Consider the following 23,694-nt stretch of genomic DNA (forward strand, 5'->3'; position numbering starts at 1 on the left):
TTGGCTCTTCTCGTAGTAGCTTGACCAGCGACGTATTTTGTTTGAGCTCTTTGGGTTTTTGTTTCACAGGATCTGCTCCAGCTGCAGTATGAAGGCGTGGCAGTGATGAAGCTCTTCGACCGGGCCACCATTAACGTCAACCTGCTCATTTTCCTGCTCAACAAGAAATTTTATGGGAAATAGAAGAAAAAAAAGAGGAGAAAAAAGGGCTAGAGACACTGAAACCACAACCCCCCCTCTGAGGGTTGCTTTAAAGCCCTGACCAGAACCATGCTGTCTTACCTACACATTTCCTCCAGCACGTCTCCACTGTGCCTATACAAGTTTATGCATTATGTTTTATTACATGGATATGTAGTATCCTTTATTCTTAATGCAAAACCTCCATTACCCAAGTTTTTTCCTAGTGCCTCATCTCTCATTGAGGCTCGGTCAGAGGTTTAAGATTTGTAATTTCTGTTTTTGCTCTAAATACTCTGAATATGTTGTGCATGGGCTTAGATCTAAAAAGAAAAAAGTGTATTTTTTTTTTATGTAAAGAGAGTTTTACGTCTTTTTCAGCTGTTAGTTCATCCGCTCACCTGACTGAGAAAAGCCCGATGAACATCATCGATGTGCATGCGCACTTTTCAGCAGGGTTGTAGTACACGGCACTTTGTCCAGGAAAAACTGAGAGAAAAGAAAACGATGGGCTCCTTATCTTTGATCGTGTGTTTATGGTGAAAGCGCTGCAGCCGTCTCTCTCTCTGATCATCTTCTCCTGGCTTTACTGTGACATCAGTCACCAAAATGTCCAATTCTAACACTGAGCTGCAGGAGTGTGATGTTACCTCTGAAGTCCAGGCTGCACTGGTGCTGATCTGGCTCTGAGGCCTTTCCTGTCTACAGACGGGTCAGTGGTTTTGAGTGGACTGAGCTGGCCGTGACTGCAGCCCTGCTGCTTCTCAGAACTGACCTGCCGTGCATTTGTGCTTCTGGCTCCCGCAAGAGAAGCAAGCGAAACGTGGAATCACACGAAACTGGGCAGACGTGCCGCTTTGCTGGCTTTCTCAGATAACTTACTGGAAATCATTATTTTTCTTTTTATCTTGTAGAACGATTTGTTACGTTATAAAATGGGTAAGCACAACATGATGCCTGATGAATTGTAAAACAAGATGGGATTTGGACTTGTAAGCTGAGCAGATGTTAAATACTGAGAATGCTTCTAGCGTTGAAAATACCTGGTCGCCATTATTTATATTTTATATGTTTTCAGTCTGCTGGAGCTGATGGTTGCACCATCACCCAACGAGCTCCAGTGTGCGGTGCAGTGTTACAGCACCTTGTGGGCCCACTAGATGTCACTCTGCGCTGTCACGTCGTGGCGTTTGAGTGGTCCTTGAAGCGATTGTTTCAGCCAGGCTGAAAATCTGTGCAGACTTGGTGAAATCGATTTTGCTTCTCACGCAGACTCACTTTGATCGGAGGTGGCCACCTTGTGCTCGCTTCATTATTTGTTCTTCATTTGATGAAATGTGCTTGTTCCAGTTTCAGAATAAAGCTCTACCAATGCGCTGCCTTTTTCCTAATCTTACAGTTTTCGTGCAGGAAGAGAAGGCGTTTTCCCAAATGAGCATTTCCATTTTATGTTACAACCACCTGTAAACCCACCTCCACTACACACACAACCAGAAGGAATGTGTAGTGAAATTACAACCCGCTTCCCATAAAGTTTGGATGTTGCGCAAAATGTTAATAAAATGGTGATTTTCAAATCTAGATTTGATTGACAATTAAAAAGAAAACATTAAACAGAAAATGTAACACTTTCAGAAAACGTTCAGTCCATTCTGACTACGGCAGCAGCGACATGCCTCAACAAAGCCCTGGAAAAGTAACAGACTGAGTATAAAAGGAGCATCTTGGAGAGGCAGAGGTTCAGCACTGCAGATCGCTCTTCCTCACTGTAGAATTGCAAAGACTTTGATGATCTCATCATCTGTGCTATGTAATAATATCTACATATTCTAGGAAGCTGAAGAATTCTCTGTGCAAGGATTTCTGAGCCCTCAGGCGGCACTTCAGTAAAAACCGATGTGATTCTGTCAGGGACACTTCCAGACATCACGGTGTCGTCTATTGATGCAGGTTCAAGCCCTGCGATGCGCAGACAAAGCCATACGTGAACCGGAAACACTGCTGTCTTAACATGGACCGAGGAAAAGTGGAAAACTGTTCTGTGGCCAGACAAATAGAAAATGTGAAATTTGTTTTGGAATACAAGGATGCTGCATCCTCTGGGATAAAGAGGAGAGGGACCTTCTGCTTCTCTGCACTACATTAGTGTTTCCACACGAGTGCTGAAAGGTAAAGGCAGGATTTGGAGCTCACATACTGCATCTATTACAACAGCGTGGCGTCACAATGGCAAAGTCCAGGTGCTAAACTTGCTCGCCTGCATTCCAAAGCTTCCATCAGCAGAAAACATTTGACGCATCGTGAAACGAAAGACATGACAAAGACGAACCAGGACTGCTGTGTCCTTTCCCAACATTTCAGCAGCTGGTCTCTCTGCCCAGAAGTCTATGGAGTAATGCTATTGTGCACAAGATATGCACAACATGCATTCTGTTTTTATTTACCTGTTATACACAGTATTCCAACTTTTTTGGAAATGGATTTGTAAATGTGTCATACTACTGTGTCATACCCGCAGTTTTCAGTAATTTGATGTATTGTAGCTAAATGCTGAGTGTTCTCAGTGTCTGCAGGCTCGACAGCAGTGTGGAGTTTTCCTGCACAGATGTTTCTGTGTGTTTGAAAACTGGGTGCCCTGCATAAACCTGAGACACACACCAAACTTTGTTTCCTGTTTGACTGATTGGATTGTTCACATATCATTAAGATTCTGATTTACACAACCTTTTGTTCCAACAGAACAACAGGACAGTCCAGCTCCTGAATTCTTTTACTTTCCATCATGATATGTGCAAAATCTGGATTTCTAATAGGTGAATTGTAGAGCACAGTGTACTCATGTTTATGGTACATTCATGCACGATGTACATTTTAAGGGTGTTTTTCATGTGTATTTCAGAGCACGATTTGTACATAGCTTATTCCAAGAAACACAGCGTTTTATTATTCTATTTCATAGAAACATGAAAATTAATTTGATAAATGCAATACTTGCATATCTAAATAGCGCATTTAAGAAAATCTTGTAAGCACAGAAGTAGTTTTCTTGATCTATAGCTATAGCCAGTGATGTTCCATGTTTTGTTTTTACTTTTTCTTGCGGCTGCGTAAGGTAAGGGCGTGGTGACTTTGTCGCCCCCTTGTGGATACCACAGGTACACACCGCCTTTGACGAGGTAATGTTTTTCTCGCAGTAGTATGAGGATAACAAGCCAGCCGATCTGAGTTGCTGTTACTCGCTCCCTCAACCAAGGACGAATAAGCTAAAAACATTTTTTCCGAGAGACATTTTTTCGGCGACGGGGAAACCACCGTTTTTTTTCTTCCCTGTCGGCGCTGTTTGTTTTATCTTCACGGAGTCGCTCGGCTGGAGTTTGTCTGCGGTCTCTATGCTGTCCATGGATTAACACTAGAGTCGACTCCGAAGCGCTGTCATATCAGCTAAAGTGTCAAACTGTGGATTGTGATCCTTACGTCACTTGCCAATATTCAGCGGCTGCTTTCCCCGGTTTGGTTGGAAACAAAGTGGAACTACAGCTAAGTCTATGCAAAACGAGCGGAAACTTGTTGAAATACAATTCGGCGAGTAAACCTTTGGCCAACTGCGGGTCAGCTTTACTAGCGGGAGTGGAGAGATTTAGCTAACGAGGCTATCAACTTTCTCTGACCGCAGCTGTAAATATTTAGGTGGAAGTTTCCTCTAAAAGATACCGACAGCGGGTAGATGTCGACAAGCAGATAAAGTGCATTTGTCGGAATTAAAATGGCACTGACAGTAGCTTAGCCGACTAGCTGTCGCTGTTGCTCTCCGTTCACTTCCAACGCTATGTTAGCAGTGACAGCTAACGCCATGTTAACGTTAGATTCAAACAAGTGGTTCGCTGGAAGAGTGTCAGCGTGAAGTTACAGCTTAACTTTAACCCATTGTCGCCTCGCAGTTTGCCTAGAAAGTCAGAGTAAATATATACTTTGCAAAGTTTTTATTTTGTCCGCTTTTTAGTCACACTTAAACAACTTTTATTAAAGGGAGCTTTGAGTGTTAGCCTAGCCGCGTTAGCTTGCCTGTTGCCTTGTAAAAGCATTGAGACAGTGCAGCCAGCCGAGCTACGTCTGAAGTGACTTTAGTTTAACCGATAACGCGAGGTGTGCTCTTAAAATTCTCATGGGTTTGCTACAACGCTTGCTGAGAGACTTTGCAAAATAAGACCCCACCAGCACAGTCTTCCACTCAAAACAAGTAGCTGAAGTTGTTGAACTGCGGCCCGCACCATGTCCAGCTCCCCAGGCACAGGTGGCTCGAACCCCAGGAAGTTCAGCGAAAAGATAGCGCTGCACAACCAGAAGCAAGCAGAGGAGACGCGGGCCTTTGAACAGCTGATGACGGACCTCAATGTCTCAAGGGTAAATGCGCTTCACTTTCAGCTTGTTGACATTTATTGCTCTCTTGTCTTCTACGCGGATGTGGTCATATACCTCATTCACACCGGAGCTGTCAGGCTTCATCTGCCGGCGGAGATTTCTGGTATTCAACCAGTACTTCTCGTTTCTCTTGAGCAGCCGTAAATCACACCCGTCGATACTCGGCTTATTCTACTCAAGAGCCAAATATTAAGCAACTTGCGACTTTGGGTGCAGCGATTGACGTACAGCCTTTTTAAACTGCAGTCGGCGGTGAGACAGGAATGGAGAAATTGGCTCCTTAATATTTGCACCAACCGCTTAAAAGCCGTCCTGTTTGTCATGGGCGTGTACAGGATTTTTCTTGAATGGGATAGCACGGGGAGGGGGCACAGGAAGTTTTTGGGGTTTTTTTTAGCACAAATAAATAAAGTGTACACATTAGGCACAGAAAACATGGGCACAGTTTTCCAGCTTCTGTGTAACCCCGTGATGCCGTTATATGAAACATTCTCTTTTTAGACTTACTTTTTACTAAAGTCATAAACCTACTTTATTTTCTTATATATTGTTAATTTTAATATAATATTTTATTAAAAACATATCTAACACAACCGTATAAAAGTTTGAGCACAAGAATAAAGTAACTAAAGTAAAAGCACTCATTATGCAGAATCATATACATAATGATTTTGTCTCATAAGTATTTATGCATTTGTGTATCAGATGAGTTTGACTCCTTACTTAATGACTTTTATCTGTATTTATATAGCATCATTCATTAGAGTTATATTTTTAAACATGCAAAATAAGACATAACTAAGCTTTACAATATAAGTACAATATATTAATCTATATTATAGTGGAGCAGAAGTAGAGACATAGAAGTACTTAAAGTACCAGTGAAGTAAAAGTACACGAGTACTTTTTCCCCCCAGACTGTGCTCTCGCTCGTTGGCGCTGGCGTTGTAAGAGTAACACTACCATATGCTGATGGCGTTGGCAGCCGGCCTTCCAGGCCCCCTTCTGGACATGCTCCGGCTTCATAAACACTGAAGGAGTTTCCTGTTCAGAAATGCAGAGTTTACACGTTGTCAGTGTATTTCTTGAAAATGCTTTCACAGGTTCAACCTGATGCTTACTGTCTCATGTAATACGAATTTGAAAAGAGAAATCCGACTAGGGCGAACTAAAGAGGCTCGTGATGTCGGCACATTAGTTACATAGTCTCAGTCTTTGTGTCAGTCAGTGCTTCGCTTCACTTTCTTCACTTGTCACATTTGTATACTTGTAAACATGTGATGACCAGTGTTGGGTTACAATGTAACAATTAGAGTAACGCATTGCTGTAGTCACATTACATTTTTCAGTAACTCGGTAACACATTACTGTACTTAGTTCAGTAAGTACACGGCTGTAACCATTATGTTGTTACTTGCATTAGTGTTTTTTCAGTGTGCCGCCTTTTCCAGTGAACTGTTACTGATGACAGTACCTAATTCAACGTGTGACTCTAGTTTAACAAGTTGCGAGCAGCAGCAGGTTTGTAGTGCAATAGTAGTGACAAAGCAAAGTATCCAAAACATCCAGTGACATGGCACAAGTCAAAATATAAGCAGTCTGGGTCGTGTTTTCTCAGGAAATTTAAAGTAAAAGTATCAAATAACTGTGTAACACGTTAGTATAACAATAACTAAAGTAACCTTGTAACTCTTCAGCAGCCTGCACAGTATTTGCCACATAGTAACATTGAAAGTGAAACAATTTTCTGCCTGGCACGTTGAACATTTGAGTGTTTTAACCTGTTGCTTACAGCTCCACTATGCAACTACGTCAGTAATTTCCATCTGTCGTTGGCGCTTCCTGTCATATGGACTGCAACCATGGCTCCATATGACAACCGATGCTCCAGCCATGCTCGGTTGATTCATTTGTTTACATTTGGGTTGCACATTACCTGCTGGTAGCATCTTTTCCTCCTTCGTAGTCTGGTGGGGTTTTTTTGTTTTGTTTTTGTTGCAAATGGTGAAACATGTTTGTTATTTTGGCCTTTATTTTCCAAAGTGCTGTGCTTTGTTGGAGGTTGCTAAGTAGTGCTCTTTTAAGTTGTTGTCAGGGTCTGGCAAGCAGCTCTTGCTCTCAGACATTCCAGGACTTGCCTTGTTATGCACACTAGGGAAGTCATGGTGTTGCTATAACAATGATGTTCTGATATTACACTATTTCAATGTCACAACATTTGTCTTTAGGCCAACCGAAGTCAATAAGGCTGCTGTTGGCAGATGTTGTTGCACGTCCCTGACATGACCACCTCATGTACTCTAGGAACTGTGCTCAGTGACTGAAAAGATGATCAGAACGTAATTCTGAATTGTAACTCAAACAAAGACAGATTGATTCTCATGCGATGCTACAAAAAATAAAGAGAAAATGATTAAAAAATAGATGAAAACGTTTCTGTTATTTCCGGACGGATGCCAAACGTTAACATTAGGAGCTGGTAATGGCTCCTGTTGTAGCTGCTCTGTCTGAGAAAAGACACGCTTGTTGTTTAGTGGTTAAACAGCTCTCCACACCAACACTAAAGCCCCATCCCAGCTGTGAAGCATTAGGGTTTGGAGGTGCTTTGCTACCTTAGACCTGCATGCGTTGCAGGTGCAATTACGTCAGAATTGAGATGGGAAGTTTTCTTAGTTACTGAAGACATTAAATGTACAGTGTTTGTGTATTATTTGCTAGATTGTTTAGATTTGTGACTAGGATGATATCAGACCACACATAAACCTGGAAAATTCATTTTCCTGTGACTGTAAACCTTATGCATTCCAAGTCATAAAAACTCCTTGGATGATATAAAGGCCTTTTCACATTATTCTCATTCCATCCACTGACAGTGGGCTCTTTCTGTGCGAGCGAGAGTCCTGAATGGCTAGTCAAAGAGGATGTGGTTTTGAGGCGACACTGAGTTAAGTTTGCCATAAGATGTGAACTGTAAGTGACCTCTGAGACAGAAAAGCCCAGTCAGTGGCCAGGCCACAGGGCACACTTGAAGCAAACAGCTGAAATTAGAAATAGCTGCTTCAGCATTTACACCAGGGCTGCCCAATCCCAGTCCTCGAGAGCTACTATCCTGCAGCTTTTAGATGCATCCCTACTCCAACACAGCTGAATCAAATGAATGGCTTGTTATCAGGCCTTTGCCAAACACGATGGCATGCTGAAGAGGTAATCAAACCATTTGATTCAGCTGTGTTGGAGTAGGGATGCATCTAAAAGCTGCAGGACGGTAGCTCTCGAGGACCGGGATTGGGCACCCCTGATTTACACCAACCATAAAGTCTTACTAAATCATTGGACAACCTCTTCCCTCCCTGAAGGACCTGTACAGCACTCGCTGTCTCAAGAGGGCACGCAGCATCCTACGGGACTGCACACACCCAGGACACCGGGTGTTTAAGCTGCTGCCGTCTGGCAGGAGGTTCAGGCTGCTGAGGTCCCGAACAAATAGACTCAAGGACAGCTTTTACAACAGGGCAATAGCCCTGATCAATGTAAATAGCTGACCTGACTGGATACCTCCCTGGACTTTTTAGGGGGAGGTAACAATGTTTAAAACGATAACAATAATATTTATATTTATAACAAGGTGCAATAATAATTAATGTGCAATAATAACAGTGTGCAATACACATACACTTATTCTTCTTTTTTATACTAAGTTAATATACTGTGTTGTGTTGTTTGTTACGTTGTGATGTGTCATATCGTGTCGTGTTGTGTTATATGTAGTGCCGACGTAGGACAGTTTTTCCGATTTCATTGTACTACTGTACTATGTATGACTGTGCAATGACAATAAAGAGTTATCTTATCTTATCTTATCTTATCTTACTATCAACCCCTGAGAAGCTCTGCAGAACTCTGCATTGTAGCGAGTACACCAAGAGGCTTAAGTCTGCACCCTTCACATACATAAATATATGTAGATGTTACATAAAGGCTGACCCAGACACTCTAAGAGAGGCAATATTTTTTTCATGTGTCCTACATTAATAATCAATGTTACTGAAATTTGAGGCTAGAAACCCTCTGACATTAAATACCAGTTGTTGGCAGTAAAAGTTTCTGAGTTGGCTTGAGGAAGCCTGTGTTTACCAACTTTTCTGTCGTGTATATCACAGACCCATTGGTTACTGACCACCAGCACCTCTAAACACCGTACCACTGTCTGCTGTGCTGTGTGTGCTGAATCAGAACAGTCTTTCGCCCACACTGCACAGAAACTGATACATTTTGTGCCAAAAGATAAGGTTTTTAGTCCAGTGGTCCTAGCTCGCCCCGAATTTCTTGCCAACTTCAGTCTCTTTGTAAACTCTTATACAACACGATACAATCAAACAAGGCCAGTCTTTGAAATTTAAATTTTGTCCTTTCGGCACTCTAAGGGAAGTTGGCCCTCTGATTTGCCTATCCCCGATCACAGCTAAGGGCCGGCCCTGTTTACCTTGGCAGAACAAGCTGCCTTCTGTTTTCTGCGAGGTAATCATTGTGGCGTCTTTGCAGTAGGCTGCTAATGTGGACGCCAAGCTGCCCATTTCCTAGAATGTGTCCCCAGTGTCCAGTGGATATGGCTGCTTTTTAATCAGACAGACAGTTTTTAATGCATTTATACATTACGCCTGTCTCTCTGTTCACTTCCAAAATGTAGATGGTAAAATCAGATTAAATAATAAGAGCACAGCTGTGCTAAAGCATCTGGAGTGGCTGCTTGCACTACGATATTGCTTCAAACTGATTGAAAACCATAAATCCATTTGATGAGACATGCAAAGAAAAAAAATGCAATTTGAGGAGCAGTGACAGTATAACAGGAGTGGGCCCCAAGTGACATTTTAGACATCCGCAGGATATTGCAGAATTTGAAGTATGATATAAGGTCGGTTGCTCAAATTCATTTCTCATTCAGAACTTGTTCTCTACGTGCCCAGACGATCAACACGTGACTCTGTTTTTGTCGTAGGTCCAGTTTCAGAAGATCCAGCAGCTTCGCTTGTCTCAGTCAAGGGCACAGTACTACGGAGGCTCTCTGCCCAACGTCAATCAAATCGGCAACACCAGCACTGAATTTCAGGTGGGAACTCGTCACCATCAAAATATACAGCACCCACACAGACTGCATTCAAAATGTAATAACACCTCTCTAAGACTTTAAGCAAAATGAAATATCATGGACTTGATAAGGTCTGTATGAAATCTGTGTGGAAAAAAAGCCCAGAGGTTTAACAGAAATACTCATTGTGCACTTGGGCCAATTCTTGTGCAGTTATGCTGCAGTGAAGTTGAGCCAAATTCAACTCTTTCACTAGACGAGCCTTATTTCTGTCTTTCTTTATATATGTATGTTTGGTCTTGGTGGAGCTCTGCATTAGCGCTGCAGCTGCATCAGTGCAGCATTGTTGTTCAAACCTATTAAGGAGGCCTCACAGGGCTAATGTCAGTTTGAACATGGCCTCAGGACATACTGGTGCAGAAACACGGGAGGTTTTAGTCGGTTTGAAGTTTTGAAGTTAAGCTAAAAAAGATTTCTTATTAAAAGAAAAGAAAAAGATGTGTGCTTTCCTTGAAATTGCAGTCCATCATGTGTAAGCTCTCGTTTTCATTGAGGGGTTGTTCAAGGTCAGCTGTGTTTGATGCCCACTTTTGATGTGCGGCTCAACTGCAAAAGCAGCAAAACTGTGTGCTGGATCTTTAGAAGTGCAAACAAGCTGCTCTCGAGAGCATTAAATAATTCACTCGAGTTTCTGCAGACTGGAAGAAAAACCAGGATAAAACATCAATGCTGCAGTTCTAACAGAGCTTTTCTGTCACACTGGGACGTGTATCAGTTCTCTGAGGAGTATCTGTCCTAAGATACACAAAGTCCAGGTAAAGGTGTCCCTGTTAGCTGAAAGAATGGCCTTTTGAGGTGGAGCTTTCCCCTCACTGACGGATAAAGCCTCCCTCACTGATCGAGTGCATTCGTCTCTACTGGGACTCAAACTAAATGGCTTCTAGCTCTTACTCGATTGTGATCATTTGTTAGCCCTAATTCAATTAAATGAGTGCAGAGTGCTTAATGTAATACTTGCCAAGGCTTTCTTAATCAGACAGAATTAACCCATTTAATCCCAACTTTTCCCAAACACCACAATACTACCATCACGTGTTAAGCCTTAACGAGAGGTAGAGCAGGGCGATATGGCCAAAAATATTTATCACGATATATATTTGAAAATTTGCGATAACGATATAACTGACGATATAATTGACGCAAGACAAAACAGAACTCCATACTAGCGAAAAAAAACCCCATCCATTTCTTTTCACTTAAACAAGCAGCTGTTTTTTATGTGCATTAAAGCTATATAAACATTTAACAGTGTAAAAGTAAATTCCTTGCTGAAAGTTTAACCAAAAGGCATTTCCAGTAGAAATGCGCTGACATATCCTGAGCATAACCATGTATAATATCCACTGAAGTTAAAAAGAGGTGCTTTGCTACATTAAACTGCATAAAAAAGTCAAATATGTATTTTTCGGACCATAAGGTGCACGGGATTATTAGGCACATTAAGCGAAACAAAGCAGTCAGATAAATCAAACTTTATTCAACTCACACTTCTTGCTTCCTCCACTTCTGTACTATTGATTCCTTAATGCTGTATTCTCTCACAGCTGCTCTATTCCCATGTTGTTGCAGTATATTAATGACTAACCTTGTATTGTGGATGGATTATCTCAGTTGTTCTCCTGACTGAAGTTTGGTCCGTTTACAGCATCCTGCCATGAGATTGCATTTGTCTCTAACCATCAGGAACCTTCACGTTAACTTTTATCGAGTGGAAAAAAGTTAGCGTTCATCCTCCAGCTTCACTGTTTATATTATGCTAACATAGCTGTGTCGCTAGCGATCACGTAGCACATCATTATATACCAGCTAGCCCAACTTCAGTAACCCTACAAACGTCACTGCTGTTTAGTTTTCTGTCTTCATTTATGTTGGAAGTGATAGCAGAGCTGTACGTTTGAATTTTTTCAGAAATCTCCCTGCCAGAACATGCTATATCATGCTTAGGTAACTAGCGAAACTAGCGAGCTAACTTCCGCTAACTTCCTGCTAGCTTCTAACTCCGTTAAATGTAATAAATTCTGTTTTCATGGATGCCTGGATGTTAAACTTCATAGTTACACCTGGTAAAGCAGCAACGCTGATCGTTTTATTAAAGATGACTTTGGGACCTGGAATGGGCGGAGTTTAGGACCCAGATTGCTCCCAGAATTACAAGCACCTTAGTCCAACAAATACGGCAATAACGACAGCCCGCTTGCATGTTCTACAAAAAAAGTGCTTTGTTGTGTATCTGATGGACAAACACCAAACCAGTTCCGCATCACTGAAGTGGCAGCATTTTTACAAACTAATTCTAGTTCATCTGTTTCACTCAACGATCCGCTTTTTCCCTTCTCATTCTCTGTTGCCACCATGCTTTTTCGGCCATGTGCGTATGAAAACAAAGGCACTGCGCATGCGCGTTTCACCCATATTATGTTGCGATATTTCATTTTCTTATCGTTGCCTAACATTGTACCGGTATTACTGTGAACGGTATAATATGGCCCAGCCCTAACGAGAGGTGGAAACGTCCTCTGCTTGATCTCAGCTGACTGGGGTGATAATCTGTATACTGAACTGATTTATTTCTCCACTAAAGTGCGACCTCTTAAACTCCAAAATTCCTTTCATAAGACCTGAATACTGCAAGCATACAAAACCTAACCAATGCAATAATGCAACACTACTATCGGTAGCGTGGAGAGGATGTCACACAGGCTTAGTACAGCGAGCATATAGCAAAGGTCCGTTGGGAGCATCTGGCTGAGGCCTCGGGTAGTGAGGTCTTTAAATCCCACCCTCAGTCAGAATCTCAACAATATTCCAAGGAGATCCTGAGTGCAGTAAGGTCTATGTCAGGGTGCTGGAGAGGGGAGTCTATCCGTTAGTTGAAGCTTGGATTCTGGAAGAACGATTTGGTTTTCGTTCAGCTCTTTCTCAAGGATATTCAAGGATTTGTGGGAGTTTTCCCAACTTATCTCCATATGTACACACAAAACACAACTAGTAAACTTGGAGATGGGATCCAGTTGCATTTCGGGATGTTTTGGGAAGTTGGGGTATGTGGTATTCCTATCATGTCCCTGTACAGTGGGAGCTTGGTTCATATTGTTAGCTACAAGTCAGACTTGTTCTCGGCGGGTTTGACTTTGCCAGGACTGCCCTTCATCACGGACTCTGATGTAATTTTATAGACTCTCTAGGTGCTCTCTTTCTAGTGCAGGCATGGGATGGAAGGTGTTGAGTTCAGCTATTTCAGGATCTCATCTCTGCTTTGGGTAAATAATGTGGTCTTGTTGACTTCATCGAGCAATGACTGCTAATTTGCACTGAGGCGGTTTGCTTTATGCTCTATATCTGACCCATTGCTCTCACAAATCACTGAGGATAGTGGTTGTGGTTCTCTAGGTGCTCTATGTCAGTGGTCCCCAACCCCCGGGCCTCGGACCGGTATCGGTCCGTGAGTCGTTTGGTACCGGGCCGCGAGAGTTGAGGCTCAGGTGTGAAATGTATGGTTTTCAGGGTTTTTAATCGGTTTCAGCGTTATTTTGTGCTCTGTTACCTGCCGCTCACTGTTAATGTCTGTAAGATGTTTAGTCTTAGTGTTTTAATTCTATGACCACATACCTGTGGTCAGAGCTGCATATATAGACATAACTACCAGACACTTTAAAGATGACTTGTATGAAAACAGATGGTTCGATCTTTATGTTAACATAGTTGAGTAACATGTCTGGGTTTCAGCCAGGGAATAAACAGCTCTAAACTGTTAAACATGTGACATTACATGTATTTCACTGTGGCACTTTATGTGATGAAAATGCATGGGTACATATTGGTCTCTGACAGTGTTTGTAGACTTTTAAAGGGGACCTATTGTGTGTATCTGTCACATTTTTCAATGTTGACTTTTAAATTACACACATGGCTAAAGTTTCAGATAATCTGGCTGCAGACTGCTCCATATGCTCGCTGTCAGGTAGTTGTTTTTTATGCACAGCAGCATGAGATGTCATAGAGAAGGGATATCTCTGCGTTGGTCATCTAAGGCCCACAAACCCCATCGACCTGCTGTTTAAACCGCTGGTTTGGGAGGGGCTTCCAATCAGAAGAAAGTCATCTTAACCAGAGGGGAAAGGGGAGGAGCTACTACTGAGGGCCAGTGACTGTGGCATAACTGCTCTAATAGTGTACAAGAGTGAAAATATGGAGCACAGTGAGGTGTAAAAGGTGTTAGTGATCACATTAAGTCTGTTCTGTTTAGGTGTACAACCTTAATTAACATGATTACTAAACGGCTCATTTCAGTTCTGCAGCACCTTTCACCAAGTGTCAGCAGCTCTAACTACATTTCAGGAAACAGCTTTTTGATGTGTGTGATGTGAACAGTTCCTTTGCTCTGTCCTTTACAGGGTGGCTTCCCTTCAGGTTTGGACTCTGTGAGAGGGACTCGCCACCACGGGCTGGTCGAGAGGGTCCACAGGGACCGCAACCGTATCAACTCTCCCCATCGCCGACCCCTCGACAAGCACGGCCGGCAGATATCCTTTAAAGCCTGAACGAACGATAGTTTCTGTGCAATACGGATGTTGTCATCATCATGAAAGGTTAATCGACGATGAGAAAGTGGGTGCTGTGGCTTCCAGGTGGTTTTTGTTTTGTTTGTTAATGGTTTGTGTTCATAGTGAGCTTTAATGTGACGACACTTACTGGTGTAGGCAGATGTTCTCTAGCCTCAGGAGCAGAATTAGTCATTATGCTAATTTCAAGTGTGACGCAGAGACAATGTGCTTGCTTTTTCCTAATAGACACTGGCAGCAGGAGATTCTCAGCATCGTCTGAGAGCACACTGAAGGTGTGGGTACATATGTGTGTGTTTTGCATGCACGTGTCGCAGTAAGTGAGACTTTCATGGTGAAGATGCAGGAGCAGAGCGGTGATTGTTTGACTCGTAGCTGCGACCTTCATCTCATCATGGAGTCTCATCACAGCTGAAATGAGCAAGAGAAGAGAAATCATTTCGTTTTATACTTCCTTGTAGATTTCACGGTCGGCAGTGAAATAATTCAGGATTTGTACGATTTTACGATGCACAGTTAATTATTGTGATTGTTTTTAGCAGTCAGCAATTACATGCGCGGTGTTTGTCAGGATGCATAACAGCTGCGTAGGCAGTTCACGTATAATAATTTAACTCATGAATGATGAGCAACCATTATAAGAGATGAGAGAAGTAACTTGGACAGGCTGTTCTAAAAATGAATTTGCAGTGCAGGAGAGACGGCCCGATTCCTTTTTAGACTGAGCCTGTTGTGTGCTGTTATCATTATCCAACATGCAATCGCACAAAAACAGTAGCTGCTTCTAACCGATGACTGAAACATGAGTTTCTTGATGTGGATTCATTCACACCCAGTTTTTTATATTTAAATTAAGCATTTGTTCACACTTCTAGCAGCCCTACTTGTTTCTTCTTTCCCTGCCTCTGCACAGATGTTGAAGAGAAGCTCTTTATATATAAAAGTTTATATATCTATACCAGAGGTGTGGACTCGAGTCACATGACTTGGACTCGAGTCAGACTCGAGTCATTAATTTTATGACTTTAGACTTGACTTGAAAAAATGTTCTAAGACTTGTGACTTGACTTGGACTTTTACACCAATGACTTGGGACTTGAATTGGACTTGAAACGGTTTATTTGAAAAGACTTGATATTTTACCCCAAATATAAAATTTAACATGCATATTATATAGAGATTGAAAATGTGACGTCATTCACGGGTAGAACCGCAAAGGATTCTGGGAACTCGTGGCAAGCGGTACTAGCGCACGCAGGCTTTCAATTAAAATCAGTTATACAGCGATAAAAAGAAACACAAAAATGTCAAGAAGCTGTTGTATTATTAACTGCAATAGCCGGTCGCATGACAGCCACGGGAAGCCGACGGGTAAAGAGATCGGTTGTTATCGGATTACGTCGTTGAAGAGAAATTGTTCGAGCCATGTTTCCGAAGTAACAAAGAGGTGACGGATGGACTGGATAGCAGCCATTCAAAGATCAAATATAACGTCCCAGAACCCTCCAGCTCACAGGTTAGTCTGCTCCAAGCATTTACACAAAGGTCAGTCTGCTGTTGTAGTTAATGCGTCATTTTTCTTAACATAATTGGTGATATAGGTTACAAGCAAGTCTGGCGCTGAACAGAAATTGTCGCGCTATGCTCCTTTATTTATTGTGCATAAATAGTGAATTGTCCTGACACAATATTGCGTTTCGCTTCTGTTATTATGGTACATTGACAAAAACATATACTTTTATTCACAGGATAAAACAGGTTTTTTGTATCACTAATTGCCCAGTACGATTACAGCATACAGTATTATTGTCACTGCTACATTTCTGTGATGGGTACCAGAAATTATTTCCACTACTAATTAATTACCGTTGAGCTCAAAGGTCCTATTAATAAACGGTTAACGAATGTGTATTTATGACGACAATTTGTGAGACTGGTAAACTTATGATACGTACGATGGTCTTTCGTTCTACACGGTGCATTTCAAGGTCCTGCACCCATCCGTCGGTAAACTGTACCTGGGCTTGTTGCAGTGACCTGAAGTTACTAAACTTCATGAGTGTATGCACTCACTCCAACAACCGTATGATTATAAATATGCATATAAATATGCTAAGATGAGATAGCTGACTTCATCTAACTAGCAAATGTTGTCCAGGCTACGTTGGTGATGCAGTTTTTTTTTTAAATGTGTATGATATTTTTGTCATGCGATTTTAAAGCTGGTCCTACAACCGCATCCAAGAATAACATGCAGCTTATCTCAGAACTGTCAGTGAAAATTATTCTTGGAGCTAGGTTTAATTGAGCTGCAATTTCACAATTTGTGTATATTTTCTAAGTTCACTATTTTGTCATGTGTTGAGAAAAACACAGATTTTAAAATTACATGGTCTAATATTTACATTTAGCATATAACTGCAACATGCCTTTTTTTTTTTTTTTTTTTTTTTTTTTTTAAAGACTCGAAAGGACTTGAAATTCAAAGTTTCAGACTTGTGACTTGACTCGGACTTTTACACCAGTGACTTGAGACTCGACTCTGACTTGCCTGACATTACTTGAGACTTGACTTGAGACTTGAGGATAAAGACTTGAGACTTACTTGAGACTTGCAAAACAATGACTTGGTCCCATCTCTGATCTATACTAACTGACTTTAGTAAGATTGCCAAAATAAAATCAATACTCTGGTTTGAATCAATACCAAAGTTGTTGTGCATCTGTTACACTATAATGAAACAAGTGGTAACTTGTGGGGTGGCTGCATGCCAAATATCCTTGGGCAAGATACCAACCTAGAGTTGCTCTGTGATGTGTCCACTGGAGTGTGAATGCTGGATAGAAAAGCACCTGCGTAGAAAAAAAACAACAACCTAGAAAAACGTGCTCGTACAGATGGGTGTGAAAAGCTAAATGAGCCCAGTGTAGAAAAGTGCGATATAAGGACCAGTCCATTTACTTTGTTTGTTAAGTTCTAACTTGGCCCTGTGACAGACTGGTGAAGACATTGTATGGATGGACACGTAGATGTGTCCACTGTTTCCCAGGCATCGTTTTGACTTGGACCCATTTATATCAACAGCAGCTCAACATATTTGGTGATTTCTTTGTATCTGAGCAAACAATGCTATCCGTAATCGATTTGCTAGTAGATGCCCTCATTCTTCTTTGAACCTTTTAGTCACTGCTAACCAGCTAGCTGCAGTCCTTCACACCCTGTGCTTCTCTATTGGCTGACCAAGTTGCTGTTGTGGTGGTGCTTGACATCATTTAGTGGCTTTTTCTAGAAGCTCCACAGTTATCTTCCTGCTGCTCTGGAGCGAGCTGGGCCCTCTAACCACAACCTGCAGGTAGACTGGTTCCTGTGGGCCTAAGTAAATATAACTCCGCACCAGTAGGCGGCAGGGTAAAGTGTCTTGCCCAAGGACACAACAACCAGGACAGAGAGCCCGGGGATCGAACCGGCAACCTTCCGGTTACAGATGCGCTCCCCAACCCGTGTTGCTAAAGACTGAAACACACCACACCTCTTCCAAAGCTTACGACAGCTTCATTAACTGCTGTATGAACACTGCCTTCAAAATATACACATTACATATACTCTCTATTTCAGTTAAGTTTTGCAGCTGTACATTTCCAGATAGGAGCATAAGCTGCACTTCCTTTTGATCACTTTTGTTTGACATAAAACAATAAAGTTGAGCCCAGTTTGCAGACCTTTGTTCTGCTTAACAGTTAAAGAGCTGTGATTGTGGTTCACATCAGCGAGCAGTAGAACAGGATGAGAGATTAGGATGGATAGCTTTGTTTGTTTTCTAATTTTAATGAAAGTTGTATACTGTAATGTAACATGTAACCTGGGTGGGGCCCCCGTGTTGATGTTTGATCTCGTAGTATCAAAACAAAAGCGGTGGTGTCAGTTCTGTGCATTGGTGTCTGCAAAGGTCAATAATGAGGTGTTTGTTGCTCAGAATGGGCCCTGTGGGACAGGAGGCCATCTAAGCACCTGTGCTTCATGGTCACATGGTGTCATAGCCTTCCTGTTTAATATCTGATTATTTCAATAGTAAAAATGTACATCGCAGTAGCGGAAATGAAACTTTAGTCAACAACACTGGTTAGAACTGCTGAGAGCCAAATCTGCCACTGTGCAGATAAAAAGCTGGGGGGAGGAGACATGTCATCGTTGCCCTATTAGGATTGAACAGTAATCTTTCTGTCAGCTAGGCTACTGATGATTGGTTGAACTTGAGCTGGAAAGTCGACCTTCTACTTACTCTTTACTTGTTACGTGGTGATTACAGGGGGCAGCACATCACCTTCAAAATAAAAATGACAAATTTGATGTCAGTCTGATCCTGACTATGAAAGTTGGAGATGCTGTCATCGTGACAATGGGACAAACTATGAGCCTGATCTGTTTGATTCAGTCATCAGCAGTGTAGCTCAGGTTGAAGGTATTCCAGTTGCTTTTGTCTTAGGCACAGTCAGGTCGTGTGTGTTGATACTGCTGGAAAGATCCGAGGACGACCTGTGCTGCACACTCTCTTTTTCTGTTTGTTACGTTAAGCAGCTTTCTCACCTTCATCGATACGCACATATATACACTCCACCTTTCATGTCAGCTCTACTGTTCACATTGCATGCATATGTTTGAGGAGGTGCACTCACACTGAGACTTGGAGCAGTGAAAGGAGAAACTAGCGTGACTGTAAATGACAGCTTAATGAATGCAGACTCACGCTGAGACTGGACCATTAGTTAAAATCACAAAAACATGTAATGAAGTGTGTCTGTATCAAACGACACCTGAAGCCGAGACACTTGTAGTGGATTGTTCTTCTGTTTTTAACAGTGGCAAATCTTTAAAATGTGATGGTGGCTCCAATAGGCCAGAGAAATGCAGGGTGGGCTGATTTTGAATGATTTTCCCATTTCAGGCTCACTGCTCATATAGAAGAAGGTTGTTCATTCATTTTTCCTCTTTGTGCGCTCCGGGCTGGACTCCTCCATTGTAGCTGTTGAAAGGTGTTAATCCAGTTTGACTGGATCATGGCCTCTCTGCTCTGTATCTGGGCCTGTCCGATGTTTTGTGTGAGAACTGATGAATGACACCAAGTATCTAGATTGTAAATCTGCCCCATGTCAATAATAATCCACGTGATACAGATTCTCCTGGAACAGCCGTCAGTCTCGCGTGGCTTTGCTTGAATTAAGCAGCTACCCCGTATTTCCAAAACAAAAGACCTCAACTCGCTGAAAGAGTAACTGTTGGCAAGAGGAAGCGCCACCCTGCCCTCTCGCAGACAAAGCCAGGAACTCTGCATCAGCATTCAGGAGTAAATCAAATAATGCTGCCATTGTTTCATGTTGTTCAGCAGTCAGGTTGTTGGACAGCATGTTAGAGCATCCAGGATGGCGTGCCCTCTCTACTGTGCACCACAGCGTGTGTATAAAGGCAAACATGTCTTTCTTAAATGTTGTTTCACTGAGTGTTTTGGGACGGTCGGTTCTGTTGTTCACACCTTTTCTCTGCTGTACATCACTTCAGCAGGGCTTTGACCTGCTTCTTATAGACAGAACACATCTGCATATCTTTTATAATGAGGTTTAATTCTGACTGTTGTGTTATGGTGTTGATGTGTCACTCGTTTCCTTGACCAAAGCCTACATAGAGAGCTCTCCGTATGGAGCAGTGTACCTGTCGCCACCTCCGGACAACAACTGGAGAAGGTGAGTAGAGCCTCCGAGCTCCTGACAGAATGCTTATCGTCTTTTCTTCTTCCTCTAACTGGATCATTTTACAACAGGAACCATTTGCTCCTGCCAGTGTATTTCCCATATCAAGTCTGTCTGTGTGCTAGCTGTTATTTTCTTTTAAAGTCCAGACCCCAGCTATCTCGATTGAACACAGATCAGTGAGTAATGGCTGAGTGAGGTGCTGGAGCAGGCTGTTGGGTGGAGTTGTTGGCCTCGACTGTTTCTGCACAAATGTTTCAAGTGTGAAAATGCTGCGTTGGCCCTGAGAAGCCTGCGTCTCACTGAAGGTGTCTGACAGATAGCCTTTTGTTTTAAAGGTCATGCCCAGCAGCAGTCATCCTACTGCTAAGGGATTTGTGTTGTCGCTGCCCCGTGGTGCAGAATCACCAACTTAGCTGAAACTCTGTCTCGGCATCTGCTGGACGCCTGAGCTCTGATCGTGGCTGCGTAGAGCAGTCAGTGTGCTGGTAGACAGCTTTTTCTCTGTGTTTACAAGGGAGTGAATTATGGGCCTGTAATAGAAGAGCTGAGCCAAGCTCCTCCCTTCTCACTCTTTCAGTCTTGCTGTGTTTCCACACTTTGTGTTTTGTATGCCGTCTTGGCCAGCTGCCGATCAGCCTGCCTCGTTTTCTTCCACAGCAGCGACGCAGACATTGGCTCTGCGTTGCAGTGTACTATAACAGCTTGCGCCGAAGAACTGAATAAGGCCCACGCCCTTGCGTCATTGTTGATAGCACAAAACAGGTTGGCTGACAAACGTCCTCGCGGAGCAGCCAGACGTCAGCGCACTCGGAGTGGGCGTGTTTCTTACTGAGCCATGTGGCACAAAGAACTAAAAGCAGATTCGTGCATATAATTTCGGCACCGCTGCTTTTGTCTCAGACCTGTTCGTGGTGAATGGTTGAGCTTGTGAATTTAGAGTATGAGCAAACGTGACGATCATTTTGACGTGATTCAGTCACTGGACCTTCTGGCATGAAGGCGCACACAAGTCTATGAACGATAATGTGAACTCGTCAATCGATTGAATGAGTCTTCAATGGGTTGTGACTCAGTTGTGCTAGAGGATTTTTTTCATAGTTTCTCTGTTTATAGGTGCAAAGTACTCAATCTAAAATCCAAATACTCTTATGTAAACTGCCAAAAAACCCTTTGTTATGCTTGTGGTCATTTTTCCTTTCGTTTTCTTTTCCTGTTCCCTCTTCGTGCCCCTCTGCAGCTCCATCAAGTCTCTGCAGGCCAAATCGAGCCTCCTGCTCCAACCTGCAGCAGATTGCTGTCACAGTGTGTAACAGGGATAAGCTTCCCCCTCAGCAGTGGATTTTGGCCTACTTTACTGTCACAGGCAGAGGAACTACGAGTACCATAATGCTGGTTATAAGGCGTACCATAAGTGGAAGCACATTAGGCAAACTCTGCTGCCCAGTTTGTCTCAGTAGAGCTTGAAAGCTCAGAGAGCATCCCTGTCCCCCTGCTTAATGTTCGCATGTTCACCTGACATCCGAGGGCTTTACATGTGTTTTCATTTGCTTTTTAGTTCTAATGATGTAGTTCATCATTCTGAGATTTGTATATCTGGCTGAGCCAAGACAAACAACAACAAAATGCTAAGTAGCCTTCCTGAATTTTACTTATCACAGTTTCCAGATTGTGGGTTTTGAAAAGCTGATAAGAAGTTTAAACGTTGACTTAATCCATCAGTTTATTATCCCAATTTGAAAACAAAAGGTTCAGAATATTGAATCTGGCATCATAATAACACTCGGAAGATGCTTATAACCGTCCATGAATGAGGTTAATCAAGGTTCAAGGTTCTTTAATACAAGAGCATTTAAGATTTAAGCTACAAAGATCCAATTTCAAATCCCTTTGAGGATCAGGGGCACGCTGTGGTCTCATGCCAGTGCCACTGCTGAAAATGAAAAACTGTAACGTAATCAGATCTTTGCAATCAGAATAAGTTGCTCTCAATGTTTCATATGATTTAAGACTGAAATCGATGAAGTAAAGCTGTTTCTGCTGCTCTTCTCTTTGATCAATATATGATGTTAGATCAGAGTAAAGTGCTTGGGAGCCATAAATAAGGACCCATATTAGCCCGTCCCCTCTTAGTTTTCGTTTTTCTTAAACATACCGGTATGCATATTTGTACTTAAACAATGGAGAAGTACTTCTCTTTTTTGACTCTGCACACAACCACGTTTTCATAGTCACTTGTTGTCATTTGCACGTGTCTGCGTTTGAGACGCCTCGAGAAGCGACAGCAGTCATCTCTTGATGATAATGCAGCCATAGCTATTTTACAAATCAGGTCACGGTCCTTGGACCACCTGCGTTTGGCAAGTGTCCTCGTTCTGTAAGCTGTCTGTGTGGACCAAATAAGTGAACACAACACAAGCTCCCCTCTGCACTGTCACTGTTATGCTTTTCCTCTCAGCCTGCTGACGGATATGTAGCTTGGATAAAGACATAACACATGATTGGAGGGGAAACAGGAAGTGTGTTTGGCCTGAACTTGTGTCACATTTGGGAAGCTCTTCTTCAACTGGTTGGCCAGGAAGTCCCATTGAAGAAATTTTGTGTGTTGCAATCCTTTGCAAGAGGCTAATGTTCATTTGTTTTCCATATTTAAACCCACTCAGTCTCATCCAAAGACCCCATCTGTGGCTAAGGTTAATAAGCATTCATGGAAATAGTCTCAGGCCCTTGTGTTGTTACAGTCAGAAGCAGATCCTCCAGCTAGACTGTCTCAGGGGAGAGTGGGGTGGTAAGTGTTTACAGCGCCAGCTACATCTGCACTACATTACTGTTAGTCAGTTGTGGAGAAGAGCCACAAAACACTTTAACCGTTTCGTTGCATTAGCTCAGCAGTGTGTTCGGTTTCACTGCTTAAAATCAGCCGCTCAGAAAGGACACACAGCAACCAGGAGAAATCTCATCATATTTTGCTGAGTTTTTGGTTTGATGTCATGTGCTGCACTGAGTAAAAGTTTGACAACAAGCCCAAACATGTTGGCAGAGTAATAAAGAGCAATGGTGAGGGCCAAGAAGAGCAACATGATTCAGTCCTGAGCATGTGATGGTAGAACACGGTCTACATGTAATGTATCTACATACAACCTTGAGTTGGTATACGCTGTGGAGAGACCTGTGTTCGATTGTAACCCAGCTTCTATAAACGTTCAAACCAAAAAGCAAAGCAACAATAAGAGGTAAGGTGCTATTACAGGGGAAAAGATCACTGTTAAGTCAAATATCCACATGTCAGTTTGGGCCACTGTGTTTTTGTGGTGGTATAAAACTAACAGCTATAAAGCTGTGAATACGTTAATGTTTGAAAGTGTCAGAGCTAGCTACAGTAGCTTTCTGACAGCTAACATTTAGGGCGCTAAAATAATCCTTAAGGTGTTTCGGAGCTTAGTTGCAAAGAATGGATCCAAATTAGGGAAACTTGATTTCCCGGGAATTGTGTGTGCGGCGCTGTCGGCCTCCGCAGAGCCCGATCTTAGAGTACTTGAAGAGAAAATCTCCAGATGAACTGTGGCAGGTCTGGATAAAGTGTGTACACAGCACAGAGTACACACTTTACCAGCCGCTGTTAGAAATAAGATGGTGTTTTAA

General features: G+C 42.4%; 2 protein-coding genes across 3 annotated transcripts in view; both read left to right on the forward strand.

The window, feature by feature from the left end:
- The window catches only part of iqgap1 (IQ motif containing GTPase activating protein 1), a 42,770-nt gene extending 41,213 nt beyond the window's left edge, over positions 1-1,557 (forward strand). The window contains exon 37 of the mRNA XM_026149414.1: positions 70-1,557. Coding sequence (XP_026005199.1) covers positions 70-183 — 114 coding nt within the window. The 3' untranslated portion in view covers positions 184-1,557. The remainder of the gene's footprint in view (positions 1-69) is intronic.
- Positions 1,558-3,244: 1,687 nt separating this feature from the next.
- The window catches only part of crtc3 (CREB regulated transcription coactivator 3), a 46,119-nt gene continuing 25,669 nt past the window's right edge, over positions 3,245-23,694 (forward strand). The window contains exons 1-4 of one of the 2 annotated variants that reach the window (XM_026149730.1): positions 3,245-4,581; positions 9,599-9,709; positions 14,143-14,271; positions 19,985-20,046. In XM_026149730.1, the coding sequence (XP_026005515.1) occupies positions 4,450-4,581; positions 9,599-9,709; positions 14,143-14,271; positions 19,985-20,046 (434 nt within the window). In that variant the 5' untranslated portion in view covers positions 3,245-4,449. The remainder of the gene's footprint in view (positions 4,582-9,598; positions 9,710-14,142; positions 14,272-19,984; positions 20,047-23,694) is intronic. The other variant, XM_026149813.1, reaches the window with a different exon arrangement.

The sequence above is a fragment of the Astatotilapia calliptera genome, chromosome 1 (assembly GCF_900246225.1).
Source record: "Astatotilapia calliptera chromosome 1, fAstCal1.2, whole genome shotgun sequence".
NCBI classification, from domain to species: Eukaryota; Metazoa; Chordata; class Actinopteri; order Cichliformes; family Cichlidae; genus Astatotilapia; species Astatotilapia calliptera.